The sequence below is a fragment of the Choristoneura fumiferana genome, chromosome 26, assembly GCF_025370935.1.
Source record: "Choristoneura fumiferana chromosome 26, NRCan_CFum_1, whole genome shotgun sequence".
NCBI classification, from domain to species: domain Eukaryota; kingdom Metazoa; phylum Arthropoda; class Insecta; order Lepidoptera; family Tortricidae; genus Choristoneura; species Choristoneura fumiferana.
In genome coordinates, this window is record NC_133497.1 from 9,902,569 (window position 1) to 9,919,529 (window position 16,961).

At 39.9% G+C, this 16,961-nt stretch overlaps 2 protein-coding genes across 6 annotated transcripts; both read left to right on the plus strand.

The window, feature by feature from the left end:
* The first annotated feature begins 185 nt into the window (after nucleotides 1-185).
* Nucleotides 186-4,988, plus strand: LOC141442731 (uncharacterized). Of its 3 annotated transcripts, none has more exons than XM_074107813.1 (3): nucleotides 186-724; nucleotides 1,344-1,514; nucleotides 2,800-4,988. In XM_074107813.1, exons 1-3 carry the CDS (start codon nucleotides 496-498, stop codon nucleotides 4,488-4,490), a joined length of 2,091 nt encoding a protein of 696 aa, XP_073963914.1. In that variant the 5' UTR covers nucleotides 186-495; the 3' UTR covers nucleotides 4,491-4,988. The 3 variants fall into 3 exon arrangements, with proteins under 3 accessions (XP_073963914.1, XP_073963916.1, XP_073963917.1); XM_074107815.1 differs by having other exon boundaries at nucleotides 1,344-1,427; XM_074107816.1 differs by lacking the exon at nucleotides 1,344-1,514.
* A 4,028-nt stretch (nucleotides 4,989-9,016) lies between these two features.
* Nucleotides 9,017-16,761, plus strand: LOC141442726 (uncharacterized). Of its 3 annotated transcripts, none has more exons than XM_074107802.1 (3): nucleotides 9,017-9,505; nucleotides 12,207-12,539; nucleotides 13,261-16,761. In XM_074107802.1, exons 1-3 carry the CDS (start codon nucleotides 9,280-9,282, stop codon nucleotides 15,534-15,536), a joined length of 2,835 nt encoding a protein of 944 aa, XP_073963903.1. In that variant the 5' UTR covers nucleotides 9,017-9,279; the 3' UTR covers nucleotides 15,537-16,761. The 3 variants fall into 3 exon arrangements, with proteins under 3 accessions (XP_073963903.1, XP_073963905.1, XP_073963904.1); XM_074107804.1 differs by lacking the exon at nucleotides 13,261-16,761 and adding an exon at nucleotides 10,704-10,804 and having other exon boundaries at nucleotides 12,207-12,342; XM_074107803.1 differs by lacking the exon at nucleotides 9,017-9,505 and adding an exon at nucleotides 10,719-10,804.
* Nucleotides 16,762-16,961: the final 200 nt, after the last annotated feature.

The window sequence follows — 16,961 nt, forward strand, 5'->3', positions numbered from 1 at the left end:
AGACTAGATTCATGCAAAATTATAATAATAAGGACCTGGCTGTATGTTGTTTATTGACTTTTGCCTTTTCCGTAGCAAGAATTTAGAAAACAAAATTATTCTTTGACGTCTGTCAGTAAGCTGTCACTGCACTGCTGTCAGTCAAACGATGGCGTCAAAATTGTCAAATAAAATTGCATCTCTTACTGGATTTTTTGTATAGTGTTGTTGTTGTTTCTTTAAAAAAAATATGGCTCTGTCCATCGGAGGACAATTTTGCCAGTGTCTAGTAGTTTTTGCCGTTGTACGGTAAAAAAAATCTAGAAAACGAAATATGAGAGGTAATGGTGGATGAACGATCTTGTATAGTGTTATAATTAACAATATAATTTCGTTACACTTCGGTTGACGGTGGACAAAATGCTTTTACTTACAATCTTAACACTACATTGTTGAGCTATTTGACAGTGGTTTGTGTAAAAATACCGCAGCCGCATAAAATTCTGATTTCGTGCCATGGAGCCGTCCGACTGCCGCCGAGCTTCCGACGCACAGTCGACACGGTTATTCATCGTGACTGCGAAGTGCGAGCCTGTGACGGTGAAGGAGGAGCCCGAGTGGGGCGAGTGCGGCGTGAGCGAGGCGGCCGCGGCAGAAGGCTTGTACGCCGGACACCAAGTTAAAGACGAATTAATAATAGCCCCTGAGCGGATGCAGCAGCAGGACAGTTCACTATCTATGCAAGGTTAACATGTTATTGGATTATACTTCATTATTTTTAGCATTAGAAAGAAAGTAAGAGATTTATCTCTTTTATTTTAATAAAAAAATACTGACTGAGAGCTTGTGTCTTTTGAATCACTGTGTTTAACCAAATTAAGCTACAAAATACATTAAATTACAAAATCAAAACAAAATGAATATAACTGTAAAATTTAAAACAATGATCTACATATGCACCTGAATGTCTGACAAGAATACGGTATTTGACTATTTTGTATATGTTTCATAAATTAAAACTACACAATGCCTGTTATCAAATAGAAAAACAATTTTTAAGCTACCTTTACAAATAACAAAGTTATGAAGGTTTGAAATTCAAGATTAGACAGAGAAAGACATCGCGCCAGTACGGCCATAATTGCTGCATAGAGAAAAGCGTTTGAGAAAGAGACAGAGATTTTTCAATAAAACACTATAAATCCAATTTTCAACCGATTTAAATTTTCTCTTTGCTAAACATTATCTGTTTATCTATATTTTCATAATAATATTAAGATATGGCAAAATCAGGAGTTGTCAAATACCGTATTGTAACAGCAGTTTAAATCTAAGTAATCCACTGTCACATTTTTTTTTTTTAGATGTGCTAAATATTAAAGAAGAGAACCAACACGAGGCAAAGACAAGTGAAGCTGACGCCGCGCCCACGCCGGCCGTGGCAGGAGGCCTGTATACCAAAAACAATGTCAAATACAAATTAGTAGTCGAACCTGAGCTGATGCAAAAGCAGGACATTGCCTTTCAGATGCCAGGTTACTATTCCTTTAAGTTAAAACTAATTTAAATAAGGCATGGTTCAAAGCCACCTTCCTCAATATTCCTTCACAACAATCAAAATTATAATTATAAACCAATCACTCTCCTTGTGTGTAATGTCTATTGGCAAAATAAATCTTGCTAGAACAGCAAGGGTGAAAAGCCATAAAAAAATTAAAAACGGCACTAAATGTGACTATGTCTGCCTCATGGGGAGCTTCAAAGCCTTCAGATAATGTGTTACACTCGGGTGCCCTTTGCAAGGTCTAAAATTTATTTTCCTAAAATTTTTTGATCAAAATTGTTTGGTATAATATTGTATGGCATACTTCTTTTTTGCATACATATTTTTTTTCCTAAAGACCAAGAATACTTGGTCTATAATTGTTTAGTTTAAAAATTATATTACTAAAATGCTAAATCCATATTGTATTTAGTGTAATATTCAATGTCCTAAAAAAATTTATGAAAATAATAAATATTTGATACTTGGATAGGCGAAACAGTAAAGGGGGCCGGGGGGGTAAAGCCCCCACAAGGGGGTCGGGGAGCGAGGGGGGCGGAGCCCCCTGTAATAAAGAAATCCCAGATAACATGATTGCTCAGTTATTGTTACCTGGGTTTTCTTTATTGCGCCCCCCGTCCCCCCTTTACTGTTTCGCCTATCCATCAATTTTTTTTTCCAAAAACCTAACCTAATATTTAGTGCCTAGTATAAAAGATAATAATAATAATAATGCTGTAATATTTTGAACAATAGAATGAATTATAATTCGAAGTTTGATTTCCTGATGGCGGTTGCAACCCTTGATGTAATACACTTACCTACTTTTATCTTTTGTTTAATTTTCGCAATAAACGTAAAAATATTACAAATTGTTTTTTTCCCTTCAGCGAATGAAAGCTAATTTGTCGAATTGGAATAAAAATTCTGTTAGTATTTTAACTTTAGGACATTGAATATCAGACTGCATAATAATTAGATTAACAATTTTATGGATTTAGCATTATAGTAATAAAATTTTTAGACTAAAAAATTATAGACCAAGTGCTCTAGGAAAAGAAATGTATGCAAAAGTATACCATACAATATTATACCAAACAATTTTGATCAAAAGATTTTAGGGAAAAAAATTTTAGACCGTTTTGTGATGCCATCTCTGTTTGTTTTTTTCGAATAGACGAAGACGGCATCACATATTTATCTGTCTAATAAACTTTATCAATGGTTGGTGAAACAGCCCCTTTGTGTTCCAAGCCTAAGTATTAAATCTTTTTCAGATGTGCTAAATATCGAATATGAGATCAAACACGAACCAGAGGCAGCAGCTGGAGCGATCACCGCATCCGAGTGCACCCACACCTGGCTCAAGGATGGCCCATGCTGCATCAGGTGCACCGAGCAGCAGCACCGGCTCAAGAGCAGTTTTGTCAGACTGGAGCGACTTCCAGCGGGAAACCAGGACATTACCACGCCATTTTATATGAGCCGTGATTCTGAGCTCAATCATAGTCTGACACCTTCCAAGTTGCAGCTGGAGCACTCAGGTATAGAGAACAGCGGAACCAGGGAAGTGACCGGGAGCTGCCAGCCTCCTAGCGACAAGCAAGCCTCTAGTCAATCAAATTTGCCCAACAATGTACAAGCAAACACACATGATAAACCACATGCTTGTGGCATGGGTAACAGCCCCTATGGTTGTGATATATGTCACCAACAGTTCACACAGCAATCGCATTTGAACGCACACCTAAGAATACACACGGGTGAGAAACCCTTCAGTTGTGAAATATGCTGCAAACGATTTACACAACGCAGTCAGTTGACTAGGCATGTACTGACGCACTCGGTTGAGAAACCATATGGTTGCGATGTATGTAGCAAACGGTTTAGAGATAAAACTATGTTGACTCGGCACGAAAGATTACACACGGGCGAGAGGCCGCATGGTTGTGATATATGTCACCAGCAGTTCACACAACGGTCGCATTTGAACGCACACTTACGAATACACACGGGTGAGAAACCCTTTAGTTGTAAAATATGCTGCAAACAATTTGCACAACGGAGTCATTTGACAAGGCATGTACTGACACACTCGGATGAGAAACCATATGGTTGTGATTTATGCGGCGAACGTTTTAGAGATAAATCTAAAATGGCGCGGCATGTACGGTTACACACAGATGAGAAGCCCTACAGTTGTGACATATGTCACCAAAAGTTTACGCGACAATCACACCTAAAAGTACACCTACGGATACACACTGGTGAAATGCCGTATCGTTGCAATGTGTGTAGCAAAAGCTTTAGAGAAAAATCTAAGCTGTCTCGGCATGTACTGTTACACACAGATGAGAAACCCTATAGTTGTGATATATGTCACCAACAGTTCACACATCAATCGAACTTGACGATACACCTACGAAAACACACGGGTGAGAAACCGTACAGTTGTGATATATGTAACAAAAAGTTCAGAGGTAAATGTACACTGACAAAACATATGCCAATACACTCCGATGTGAAACAGTATACTTGCGATGTGTGTAAGAAACAGTTTCGGCAGAAATCCAATTTGAAACAGCATTTACGATTGCACACGGGTGAGCGGCCGTATGGTTGTGATATGTGTGACCAACGGTTTACAGGGAAACGACAACTGCATATTCATATAAGACGTCACACGGGCGAGAAACCGTATAGTTGCGATGTGTGTAACAAAAGGTTTAGGCATGACACGGCGTTGACTGCACACATACGTATTCACACGGGTGAGAAACTGTATACTTGCGATGTGTGTAAAAAGCAGTTTGCGCACAAAAATACGTTGACCAACCATAGAAGGATACACGCAGATGAGAAGCCGTATAATTGCGATTTGTGTAGCAAAAAGTTTAGGCAAAGGTCGACCTTGGTTGGACATTTACGATTGCACAAGCGAAAGCAGGAGATTAGCGAGAAGTTATAGACATCGCCAGTTAATCTTCTGTCGAGCTAACTAAAGGAAACTAGACTCAGTGTATTAACTTTTACTTGCCCGAATGTTTCGTTTACTAGAAAAGTTATTTGACATAATCGGGCGTTACTTTGCGGAGGTCCATATCAATGAACTAAAATAATTCCTTTGCTCACCCGCGACCTTACGATAGCTAAGTTTATGCAAGATATGCGTGTTCATGCATTTTCTCCACCTCCTCACTGTAAGAACACACACAAATCACACAAACCCATCTATCACCACCACCATACTACACTGACGCGTTTCGAACTCAACCAGAGCTTATATATATAGGCTTTTCAGGATCTATGAGAGCAATCAGTATTACCATCACATCTAAATCTTGTTGGTAAGCGATTTTTAGACTGTTCTATGTTGTCGATTCAGCGCCAAGTTTTATAACATAACATCAATAACTGCGTCAATATTTAATGAATAGAAATATTGTTTTAGGAATAAATATTTTGTTTTAAATTACAAAACGTGTATCATTTCTGTTGCAACGTAACGTTATCCTTTTTTCAGTTTTTTTTTTATTTCTTTATCACTATCTACGAAATAATCTTACATAAAGAAAAAAAAACAAATTAATCTCGTAAAATGTAGGATACAAACTCTTACTAGTCATCTAAGCATTCTAAGCAGCCTTCTAAGGTTTTTAACATATGAGGTATCATTGGATTAGTCCAGAGTATTAGATACCCTCAGATGAAATAAATAAAAAGTAAAGATGGAGCGCGGTGAAACGCCCGGTGAGGCCGGTTTTATAAACATGTGTGCGTAGGCCGGTGTTGCCATAATAATTCTTAGTACCCCGATACTACAAAAATATCGTTACGTTGAATAACGTTTTAATTACTTTCACATTTTGATACCGTTACTACAATAAAAAAACGTTGATAAACTTTTACAAGAACCAAAATAACTACGTTGCGTGTCACTTTCTCACGTTTTAATAGAATTAATAAAAAATATATATTACAATACAATACAATACAATACAATAACTCTTTATTGCACACCAATACAGCAAACAGTACAGAGAAAACAAGTATATACATAGAGATTTTCTAAGGTAAGCAATAGGCGGCCTTATCGCTTCAGAGCGATCTCTTCCAGGCAACCTTTACAATGGACAGAAATAAGGAATACATTTTAGCAGGTGGTGCAATTTACAGTAGATCAGAGCTGTATCAAGAATACATAAAACTAACACATACAATACACATACACAACAAATCTAAACAGATAGATAGGTAGATGGATACCATAACAACACATAAATAAGCTAACTATAACATTTATACGCAAGATGACAGGTAGTGTGGTGGTATATTACATAGGCGGCTTTTACCCAATACCTAATAGGGTAACTACAATATTATAATGGCAACACTAGTGTTGACGTTATAAGTTAAGTAATAAGGTTTTGTTAGTTTGGTCGCAATCGCAAGTATGTGCGTGCCACTGTGTAAGCACACGGATTGGTGTAGTTCAGGGTTTCTCAAACTTTCGGCTCCACGTACCCCTGTTAAAGTTTCCAGGTGACAGCGAACCCCTTAACTAATTAAATCCCCCCCCCCACCTCTAGCCTCCCAAAGAAAACAATAAAATTGACTGTTGAACGACGAAATCAGTCGCACGCGCGCCACCATGTGTGCCGCACTTGCCTGCCAGTCATCACGCGACCATTACGTAAATCTTGTCGCGAACCCCCTGCCGTCGAATGGCGAACCCCTAGGGGTTCGCGTACCCCACTTTTGCGAACCCTGCTATAAAGGTATAATTCCAATAATTGAATAGGCACTATACCGTTAAGCGATTCGAACACAATCCGGGAGTAACGTAAAGACGTCGCATAAAAAATGTATCTCAAAAATGCGTAAACTGAGTAATAAGTAATGGTGGTATACGATTACTTTTAAAGTAGGAACTAAATAGTACATTTTGAGTATTTTTTATAGTTGTATTTTTATATTTATAATGGTACAGTCACTAGCACCAATATCTGACACAACAAGCGTGCATAAATATCTGATACGACTCTATTTATAGGCCGGAAGGACGTGTCAGATATTTTTGCACGCTCCGCTGTGGCAGATATTAATGCTCGTGACTGTACACCCGCTATTCTGGCTGTTTGCCCCATTGGACAGAAGCTATTAATAAAAAAAAACGGTTATATCGCATGTTGAGAACGAAAGTGACCTAACTCGAAATTTTGCAAAATTGAGTTACTAAACGACCTTTAAAGGCAAAGAGCATATAAACACTACGTTTATAAGTAGGTACTTCCCAATGTGGATTATTGAAAACGGCCACATTTTAGTTAGAAAGGTACTGAATGATATCGTTGGTCTCTTTATCACACACACCGTCTAGCGCCTGCATTTGAACGACAGCGACACCTAATTTTCTCAGCCAGGGATCAGTGGGGCCCGGGGGAGCGGGACCCAAGAAGGCGAAGTCGGCGGGAGGGCAGCCGCGGAAGGGTTTAGCCTTAAAGATCGGAGGGTGGGGAGGGCCTCGGATCGGGAAAAGAGGACGGATGCGCGTACTCATGCGCAGGAGGTTGGGCGGGGAGTGGGGTCGGGGGTGCCTTTGTGTGAGGGGGGAGGCTGTGCGGGGGGCTGGAGGGCCCGCAGGTGCTCCGAGTTGGATGGGGACCGGGTGGTGGAAATGGTTTCACGGCCGCAATTCACCGGCGACCCTGTCGGCGGATCGCCTCCCACTGAGTGTTTAGCTAGTTTTGGGGCGAATGAACAGGAAGCTCTTGATGATTCCGTAGTCAGGGTGAGCAGCGAGGAGCCTAGGAGCGGCTTCCACGCCCTCGGGAGGTAGACCTGGAGAGACGACAAATGCTCGCGCTCGGAGTCGGCTTTGCTCAGGATCAGGGCCAAAATCCGCCAAGCCAAAGAAGTAGAGCTGGCAGGCAGGGCCAAAGCTGCCATTGAGCCCCCAGACCCCGAGGACGAGGGGCCCTTCTTGTAGATGTTTAAGGATCGGTCCGTTTGTTTAGCCAAGGGGTCGTGGGGGGGTAGGAATATAAATAGGGGTAGGAATTATAAATATATTATTATCTTATATATTATAATTCCTAGATCCCATGATTAAAATTTGAACTTTACTTGATTATCGTTCTGTTCAAATTGTTCAAAACAGAAATTTTACATTGGGCCTCAGGAGGTTTAAATATAACAGTACATAAGTATGAATTGTTCAATTCTTTGTTCAATTAATTATTCAATACATAGAAAATTGATTAATGGTATAATAAGTACTTTCAGTTTTCAGTCAATTTTTACTCTTTGGCTACTATCAAATATTCTTGCACCAAAAACCCTGGGGTATAGTTGAATTGTTCTCTGCAATCCAATATCTATAAAAGGTATTGATTAGAGGGGGGACGCTCGATTTTAATGAAGATTTGTACTTTAAAGTTGAATATTTCGCAAAGTAATCACTGAGTCGAAAAATCGTCTCAGCAACCCCATAATGGTTTTAAAAGACCTATCTAATGATACCCCACACTATAGGGTTGGATGAGAAAAAAAAATCACCCCCACTTTACGTCTATGGGAGGTACCCGAATTTTTAATTGTACCATTTTGTCGGCATAGTTTACTTATAAATCCGTGCAAAATTACAGCTTTCTAGCATTGATAGTCCCTGAGCAAAGCCGCGGACGCACAGACAGACAGACAGACAGACAGACATGGCGAAACTATAAGGGTTCCGTTTTTGCCATTTTGGCTCCGGAACCCTAAAAAAGATTCCGTATGAAATACGAAATCCTTAGAAAAATATTACTTAATTTTTTCGTAATGACTACGGAACCCTATTTTGCGCAGGCTACTCATCATCAGGCCTACGCGTCTGCAGGGCTACTACGAAACTCGAAGTTCGTGTCGTATCGTCCCTCTCGCTCTCGTATTAAATAGTAGTACAAGTGTCAAAGGGACCGAACGACACGAACTTCAAGTTTCTAGTTTCGTAGTAGCCCGTTCCAGACGAATTTTGGCGTGTTGCCTGTGCGTGCACAACGTCTTTGGTGGCTGACTAAACCGATGCGAGAGCGACATGTTCGCCCACAGGCCAGACAAGAGAAGTCTGCGGATGTTGATGCAGAACCGCCTTGGTGTCGTTTCTGTCTCTTCTCAGCAAGTGCCTTGAGCCAGGCCTCATCGCAATGCTTGCGACTCTCCAATACACGTCCGCGCCAATCTGTGCGTTTCTCCGCCAACTTTCTCGCTCTCGTATTAAATAGTATAATTGTCAGAGGGACCGCACGACACGAACTTCGAGTTTCGTAGTAGCAGCCCCCCTGCCGCAGCCCTGCAGAAACGTTAGATTTTATACAGATTTTTAGACTACAATACAGATTTCTTGGTTGAGGATATGGCAACACTGTGCGTGTGCGACGCTTGACATGTGAAGGGTGACACTCTTTCCCGACCCGGATAAAACCGACTTGGAAATACTGGCTCTGTTTTTTGTGTACACGCCCATAGAAACTGACAGGAGCTTCTATGGGCGTGTACACGAAAAACAGAGTCGGTATTTCCATCCCGGTATTATCCGGGCCGGGAAAGAATGTCAGTGTCAGTCAGTTACCCCATGTGAGTGAATATTATGTGCAAGCGCATTGTATTGCAAACAAAACAAAATACTTAGAATAACAATATTCAGAACGGTTCTCTAGGTTAGTTTTTACGTAAAAAATCAGTGTATTTCACGTGTTAATAGTTGTGTTGTGATCATGGAGTCAGCCGATTGCTGCAGTTTTGTTTCCACGGAACAGTCAGATTGGGCGAACAGCCCGACTGCAGAGTCCGAGCCTGTGAAGGAGGAGCCCGAGTGGGGCGAGTGCGGCGTGAGCGAGGCGGCCGTGGCAGAAGGCTTGTACGCCGACCACGAGATCAAGGATGAAATAGTCATTGGACCTGAAACGGTGCAGCAGCAGGACGTCGCGTTTTCATTGCAAAGTAAATTTTGTGACTTATTGATGCAAATAATTAATATTTTTGAAGTTTTAACATCATCTATTATCTATTTATGTAGTCTTATGTATAGTAATAAAACTGTGTAGTATATCTTTGTAGCGGTCCGAGGGTCACCAACGGTGCTGGCTGAAAGTCAGCGCTGGGGTGTTTATTATTAACGCTTCAGCATTATGCTGAGCCAGTGTCCGATTCACAACCGCAATGACGCATACTTCTTTCTACATGTTGTCTATTTGTACTTAATACTATTGTTGTGTCTTGCTTGTGTTGTGAATAAATGTATTTTCTTTCTTTCTTTCTTTCTTTAACATAATGCAGCTGAAAATCAGCGCTGTGGTTCTGTACCTCAGCATTGCTGAGCTGCCAGCCCTGACGGCTAGCTGTAAGTTTACTTTACTTAAACAGTAAGTTATGTACCTGATGTATGTTACCTACAAGCTAATGTATATTGCCGAATAAACTTTTTCTTTCTATCTTCTTTCTTTCTAATTTACTAAGGTTATGATAGTAGTCCAAGCAGGACTGTTGTATGTTTGTTTGACTTTCTTGTAATATTGAACAGCTTTTTCATGTAAGCATAGCCCAGGGTTTTGGTGTTGGAATGATTTGAGTAACAGTAGAGATATACAGATAGGTTAGAATGGAAAAACAACATTATTATGCCTACTGTATAACCACTCATTGTGAGAGAAAAATGAAAATAATTTGACTGAGTGCAGTAAATAAACTATTATTAGAATAGCACCTGCCAGGAGTAGGATTTTTCTTGCGGTAAACAAGTGTTTTTTGGGAATAAGAGTGGTGTAAATAGTCTCTGTAAATTTTTAACAATTAAGCTATGAAGTGGCATTTTTTGTTACATATCCATTTCGAACCTCATACAACTTGATATACAGTATTGTTTAATTTTTAAGATATTATGTAGCTGCTACGTGTTATGTTTTGTTTAGATAGTATCTAAAATGCATGTCTGATTTTTGCATATATTAAGATTTTCATTTGTACTGCTGCACGGTTATACCCTCAAAGTTGTAGTACATGTCTAATTTGACTTCACGAGTAAGTATGACGAATCTTACTTCACCGTAATACAGTTTATAACTAGTACAGGGAGTAAAGGACATCATTAATACTCGAAGTATAAACCTACAACATATGTACCTTTTCTTTTATGGTATAGGGGGCAAACGAGCAGGCGGATCGCCTGATGGTAAGCGATTACCGTCGCCGATGGACACCTGCAACACCAGAAGAGTCACAAGTGCGTTGCCGGCCTTTAAGGTAAGAGCGGAGTAAAAAATATACTTACTGTTTTGAAAAATGTTTTGTTGTTGTTGGTAAAATAAAGTTATTATTATTATTATTTATTATAAACCGCTGAATGTATGATCTTGCCATGTCAGTAGCTATAACTCTTGAATTAATTGATTGTTGTGCAAAGAGTTCACAACCATAGGTCTATTTTTGGTTAATAATATAAATCAATCATTATTTTAAGTGTGCTAAACTCGAAATTGCATTATTATTACCTTATATTAATAATTTCGTACCGGTCTACGGTAGCCTCGAACGAAATGCACATCAAATTGAAGAGCGTAAAAAATTAGTCAATCCGAGTCGACAACTTGTAGACGGAAAATTAGGATTATCGAGTATTTTCAATATAAACTTGAATAAATTACTAAGTATATAATGGCGTTGCGAAGTAAACATGTCAAAGTCATCACCAAAGTGGCGGTAGTGTCACGTCATCACGTGTCACAGGTGTCACAGGTTTGCATTTCGTTCTCCATTGTGACCTCTTAAGGGCCCCACACACGGTACGATTCGTCGATTTTCATCAGATCGATCGCACAGACGAATCGTACCGTATATGGGGCCCTTTAGGTCTAATTTCTTTGATTATGAGACAGTGACATCATAGTTATTTGGGCAAATAAGATTTAGGAGAAATATCTACTATATAGTGAAATACCGATACGTAGGTTAGCTGTGAAAGTGTTTGTTATAATATTAAGGCTGGGAATATACGTCAGATTTTTCGATAAGTACGACAGTCTTTACACTGGTAAAAAATTTTTTTTAAACATATTATTATGAGCACATTTTACCCGAGCGAAGCCGGGTTATCATCTAGTATATTTATAATTCCTTGATCCCATGATTAAAAATTTGAACTTTACTTGATTATCGTTCTGTTCAAATTGTGAAAACAGAAATTTTACATTGGGCCTCAGGAGGTTTAAATATAACAGTACAGAAGTATGAATTGTTCAATTCTTTGTTCAATTAATTATTCAATACATAGAAAATTGATTAATGGTATAATAAGTACTTTCAGTTTTCAGTCAATTTTTACTCTTTGGCTACTATCAAATATTCTTGCACCAAAAACCCTGGGGTATAGTTGAGTTGTTCTCTGCAATCCGATATCTATAAAAGGTGGAAGCAGGTTGTTCTCCGTCTGTGTGCGCATATTTTGCGTGGTTGCCTGCAGGCACTATTAATGCCAGCCTAGCTTCTGGAGGAAGCCTAGCAGACCCTTAATGTTGCCAAACACAACATCTTTGTGCTCCTATTTTGTACGTGAAATTGCAATGTTAAAAATATTAGGACACCGTAGAAATGACAATAAACAACACATTTGGTGAGATTGCAGTCATGAATAAAATATTTTTTACAGATGCTGTATGTAGAATGGAGGACGGTCCATGCTGGGCAAAGCTAGAAGGCAGTTCCGACGCACCCGACTGCACCAACACCTGCCCTTGGGATGATCCTTGCTGGAACAGGAGCACCGAGCAGAAGTATGAGCTCCGGAGCTGTTTTGTCAGGCTGGAGCGACTTCCAGAAGGAGGTCAGCACCTGCCTGATCTGGATCTGCTGGTGATATGCTGTTGCAAGCCTTGGAAGAGCATGCAATCTGACCCCAGTGCCAGTGCCTTGTGGCACAGGGGAAAGAAACGCAAGAGACGTTCCCGCGACTTGCCCAGTCCACTGAAGTGTCACCAGCAAAGTAAGCTTGACTATATACAAATATGGATGTAATTAAGTAGGTTACAATATGTCTGTCCGTCTATTATATTATCACTATATCGAAAATACAAACTAAAACATAGATGCACAGAAAAACCAGAAAAAGAGACCAGCGCTCGGAATCGAACCCAGGGCCTCAGCATTCCGTGCTGCGTGCTATACCGCTACACCACCACTGGACAGGAGTACAGACACAAATTTCTCCTATGCACCACATATCTAAGCAGCGATACTAGCGGGATGACCGTAAAAGTAACAAAATTTAGAGTTGAAATAAAAAATACAAAAAGACTCCAAAAACCAATCTTTATGTATTATCTTTTTGTTGGAATCATATTGCGTATTTTTTAGAGAATCCATGTGCAGGTTTGGTGGTCTATGGCAGGAGTTCCAGTGGTATGACTTTGAGGATATTGTCTCTCTTGGCTCGAGTGTATGCTCATTTACATCGCATGGTTGTTATATGTTTTTTATAGTTAAAGCTTTTGGGAAGTAACCAATTCATTCTTTGATCAAAGTTCCACAATAAATAAGGAATTAAAAAAAAAATGCAGTTATATTCTCTTTCTGAACATAGGGTTATGTATGTAAATGACATGTAATAATGATATTACCAATAAAAGAGTATGAGTATGTCTTGTTAGGTTCTTTGTGTGTCCCACCGATCAAGCAATGAAAATTTCTTAAACATTATCTTCCAGGTGCACTGAACAGAACAGACGAGAAACCTTGCAAGTTGAAGCCAGCAGGTAGAGCTGAGGCCGCGCCCGAGTGCACCCACACCCGCCCCGGGGAGGGACCTCGCTGCAACATGAGCCACAACCAAAAGTTCGAACTTAGCAGCTATTCTGTGAGGCTCGAACGCATCCTTATAGAAGACCTGACATGCGCAACTTGTCTCATAACTTTTGATTCTAAATCAAGCCTTAAAATTCACAGTTGCAAAGATTCCGTAGAAGAAACTAGTTTAAAGGATCAGGGCTGTGATGAACCTGTTAAAACGTATTTTCAACGTGATGATTGTACCAAACAATATCTGCAGAAAAGGCATTTAGTAAAGCACTTAGCTACACATGTAAAACCAGGTAGTGAACTATTGTCACAAGATTTGACTGATGATACTTTAACTGTCAACACAGAAGAAACACACGATTATAACACTATTTACAACACACAATGTAGAAATCGATCAGTTTTAGCTTCTCACACAGGTGAGAAACCAAGTCTACTCCAGTGTGATACATGTTCAAATATGTTTACTCGAAAAAAAGACTTGATTAAACATATTACTAAACACATTCACAATGTCAGTACCAAGCTAAAATTGTACAAATGTAACATATGTAAGAAATGGTTCACTACACGGAAAAGCTTAACTGCCCGAAACAGATCCCACACAGGAAAAAAGTGTTACTTATGTGATATTTGTAACAAAAAAATGGTATATTCTAGTACTTTAACTGAACATAAATTGATTCGCACAGGCGAAAAACCCTTTTCTTGTTATATTGTTTCAAACACAATTAAAAACTTGTTCTGTTGCGATGTATGTAGCAAAACATTTTCACTGAAGAGTAATTTAATTAGACACATACGGACTCACACAGGCGATAAACCTTTTTCTGGTGACGTTTGTAGGTCTCGGTTTGCGGAAAGAAGTAACTTGACTGTGCACAGAAGAATTCACACAGGCGAGAAACTTTTTTCTTGTGACTTTTGTAGGTCTTGGTTTGTGCGAAAAGGTGATTTGACTAAACATAGACGAATTCACACGGGCGAAAAACCTTTTTCTTGTGACGTTTGTAAGTCGCGGTTTACACAAAGAGCTACTTTGGCTTCGCATAGACGAACTCACACGGGCAAAAAACCTTTTTGTTGTGACGTTTGTAAGTCACAGTTCACGCGTAAAGATAATTTGGTTGCGCATCTCCGAACTCACACGGACGAGAAACGATTCGCTTGTGACGTTTGTGAGTCACAATTCGCGCAAAGGAGTAGTTTGGTTGTGCATAGACGAACTCACATAGGCGACAAACATTTTCCTTGTGATGTTTGTAGGTCTCGATTTGCGAGCAAAGGTAATTTGATTAGGCATAGACGAATTCACACAGGCGAGAAACCATTCGCTTGTGACGTTTGTAAGTTGCAGTTCGAGCATATGAAGAGTTTGGCTGCGCATAAACGAACTCACACAGAAGAAATACCGCTTTCTTGTGACGTTTGTAAGTCGCAGTTCACGCATAAAGATAGTTTGGTTGCGCATCTACGAACTCACACGGACGAGAAACCATTCGCTTGTGACGTTTGTAAGTCGCAGTTCACGCATAAAGATAGCTTGGTTGCGCATCTACGAACTCACACAGAAGAAATACCGTTTTCTTGTGACGTTTGTAAGTGGCATTTCACGCGTAAAGATGGTTTGGCTGCGCATCCACAAACTCACACGAATGAGAAATCATTCGCTTGTGACATTTGTAAATTGCAGTTCACGCGTAAAGATAGTTTGGCTCCTCATATCCGAATTCACACAGGTGAGAAACCATTTTCTTGTGACATTTATAAGTCGCAGTTCACGCAAAATAGTAGTAGTTTGGCTGCTCATAAACGAACTCACACGGATGAGAAACCATTCGCTTGTGACATTTGTAAATTACATTTCACGCGTAAAGATAGTTTGGCTGCTCATCTCCAAACTCACACAGGTGAGAAACCGTTTTCATGTGACGTTTGTAAGTCGCAGTTCACGCAAAAAAGTAGTTTGGTTGCGCATAGACGAATTCACTCGGGCGAGAAACCGTATCCTTGTAACAGTTTTAAGTTGAAGTTTTCGCGAAGATGTATTTTGTCTGCGTATAAACTTACTCACTCAGACGAGAAACAGTTTTCTTCTGACGGTTTTAAGTTAAAGTTTAAACGCAGAAGTATGTTATCTGCGTCTAAACAAATTCATACGAGCGATAAACTTTTGTTTTTGTGACGTTGACTAGTTATAAACGAATTCACACAGACGAGAAACCTTTTTCTTGCGACGTTTGTTAATTGCAGTTTACACGATGAAGTAATTTGGCTGAACAGACGAATTTAGATGGTGGAGAAATTCTTTTACATACAGCCTTTGTCTACAACAAACAGTATGCGCCAGATCTCGTTCATTTGGGGCAGATAAGGCGTAAGGCAGTTGTCTCACCGCCGGCGAGGAAACGATTGGCTATCGACTATTTTCTCGCTCAAGAAACGAACAAAAGATATAAGATCCTGTGTGAGTAAAAGAGACATATATATTAATAGTTGATCGCTGCCGGCGAGAACTCGCTCTTACATCTTTTGTCGCAGCGACAAGAGCTATAAAACTCGCTGAGCAATAAAACTAGCTCAGCGATACTCGCTCAGCGCTGTTAGCTTGGCGGCCGCCCGGCTCGAGCGAGTGGAGCGAGTAATCGCCCGTCGTGCTCGAACACTCGCTTTTCGCTGCTCGCCCACACGTTTCTAGTTACTCGCTCTGCTCGCTTCTCGCTCATCGTCGGCGGTGGGACAAGTGCCTAAGACACACAAGAGACGTGGACAGGGGGCGCATCGCAGTCGCGTTTCCCCTTGAAACAGTTTTCACACATGTCTAGAAACATCGCGACCCAAAGCAGCCAAGATATGAGGAGACGAGACCCTCGCCCCTTGTCCGCTCCGTCCGCGCCGCGCCCCCGTCCCACGTTTCTTCTGTACTGTATGGCTCGCGCTCTAAGAAGACTAATCTTTTATCCGACGCCTCGCAACTACATACGAAACTTAGACTATAGTTACACCCTTCATAACTAACTCCATTTAATTTTGTTCTATTCTAACATGATTCAAATGACACATGATGTTTATGTAACTTTGTGAGGCGGTAACATTTTTTTATTTTTTCCAACTGAGATATAATGCTTTAAAAAATGAAATCACATTTAAAACTGCTGATTGTTCAAATATTTGACCTCAATTCGCTAACAAATTGTTAAGTTATTGCGCAGGCTCTGTGTTCTATTAAATTACTTTCTTTAATGTACGCCTGTACAATGTTGTTTCAATGAGGGTTATCGGTAAAAATAAAAGCGGTAAAATAAACGAACTTATTATTAATTTGCAAGATGGTTGTCAGAGTCGGAAAGTGACACTCCAAGTGTTGAATAAATTATATATTAAAATTCAAATAAGACTAATTTCTATAGCGTAACGTTACGCCATTAAACCAACAAATAATGCTATTCCCACTTTTAGCACTAGGTACATGCAAAAGTATTGATAGTTTGCGTAATAGAAGGTCAAATTGTAACACACATTTCTCGTTATTTCGAATACAAATGATCCTTTTTGGTATCCTGCCGTGTCACCAAGTAACATAGTTTTAGTTTTAGGTGGTACTTATGGA

Coding starts and splice junctions, on each gene's coding strand:
- LOC141442731 (XM_074107813.1), top strand. CDS start 496: ATGGAGCCGTCCGACTGCCGCCGAGCTTCCGACGCACAGTCGACACGG. Junction 725..1,343: donor CAGTTCACTATCTATGCAAG/GTTAACATGTTA, acceptor TTTTTTTTTTAG/ATGTGCTAAATATTAAAGAA. Junction 1,515..2,799: donor CATTGCCTTTCAGATGCCAG/GTTACTATTCCT, acceptor AATCTTTTTCAG/ATGTGCTAAATATCGAATAT.
- LOC141442726 (XM_074107802.1), top strand. CDS start 9,280: ATGGAGTCAGCCGATTGCTGCAGTTTTGTTTCCACGGAACAGTCAGAT. Junction 9,506..12,206: donor CGTCGCGTTTTCATTGCAAA/GTAAATTTTGTG, acceptor TATTTTTTACAG/ATGCTGTATGTAGAATGGAG. Junction 12,540..13,260: donor ACTGAAGTGTCACCAGCAAA/GTAAGCTTGACT, acceptor ATTATCTTCCAG/GTGCACTGAACAGAACAGAC.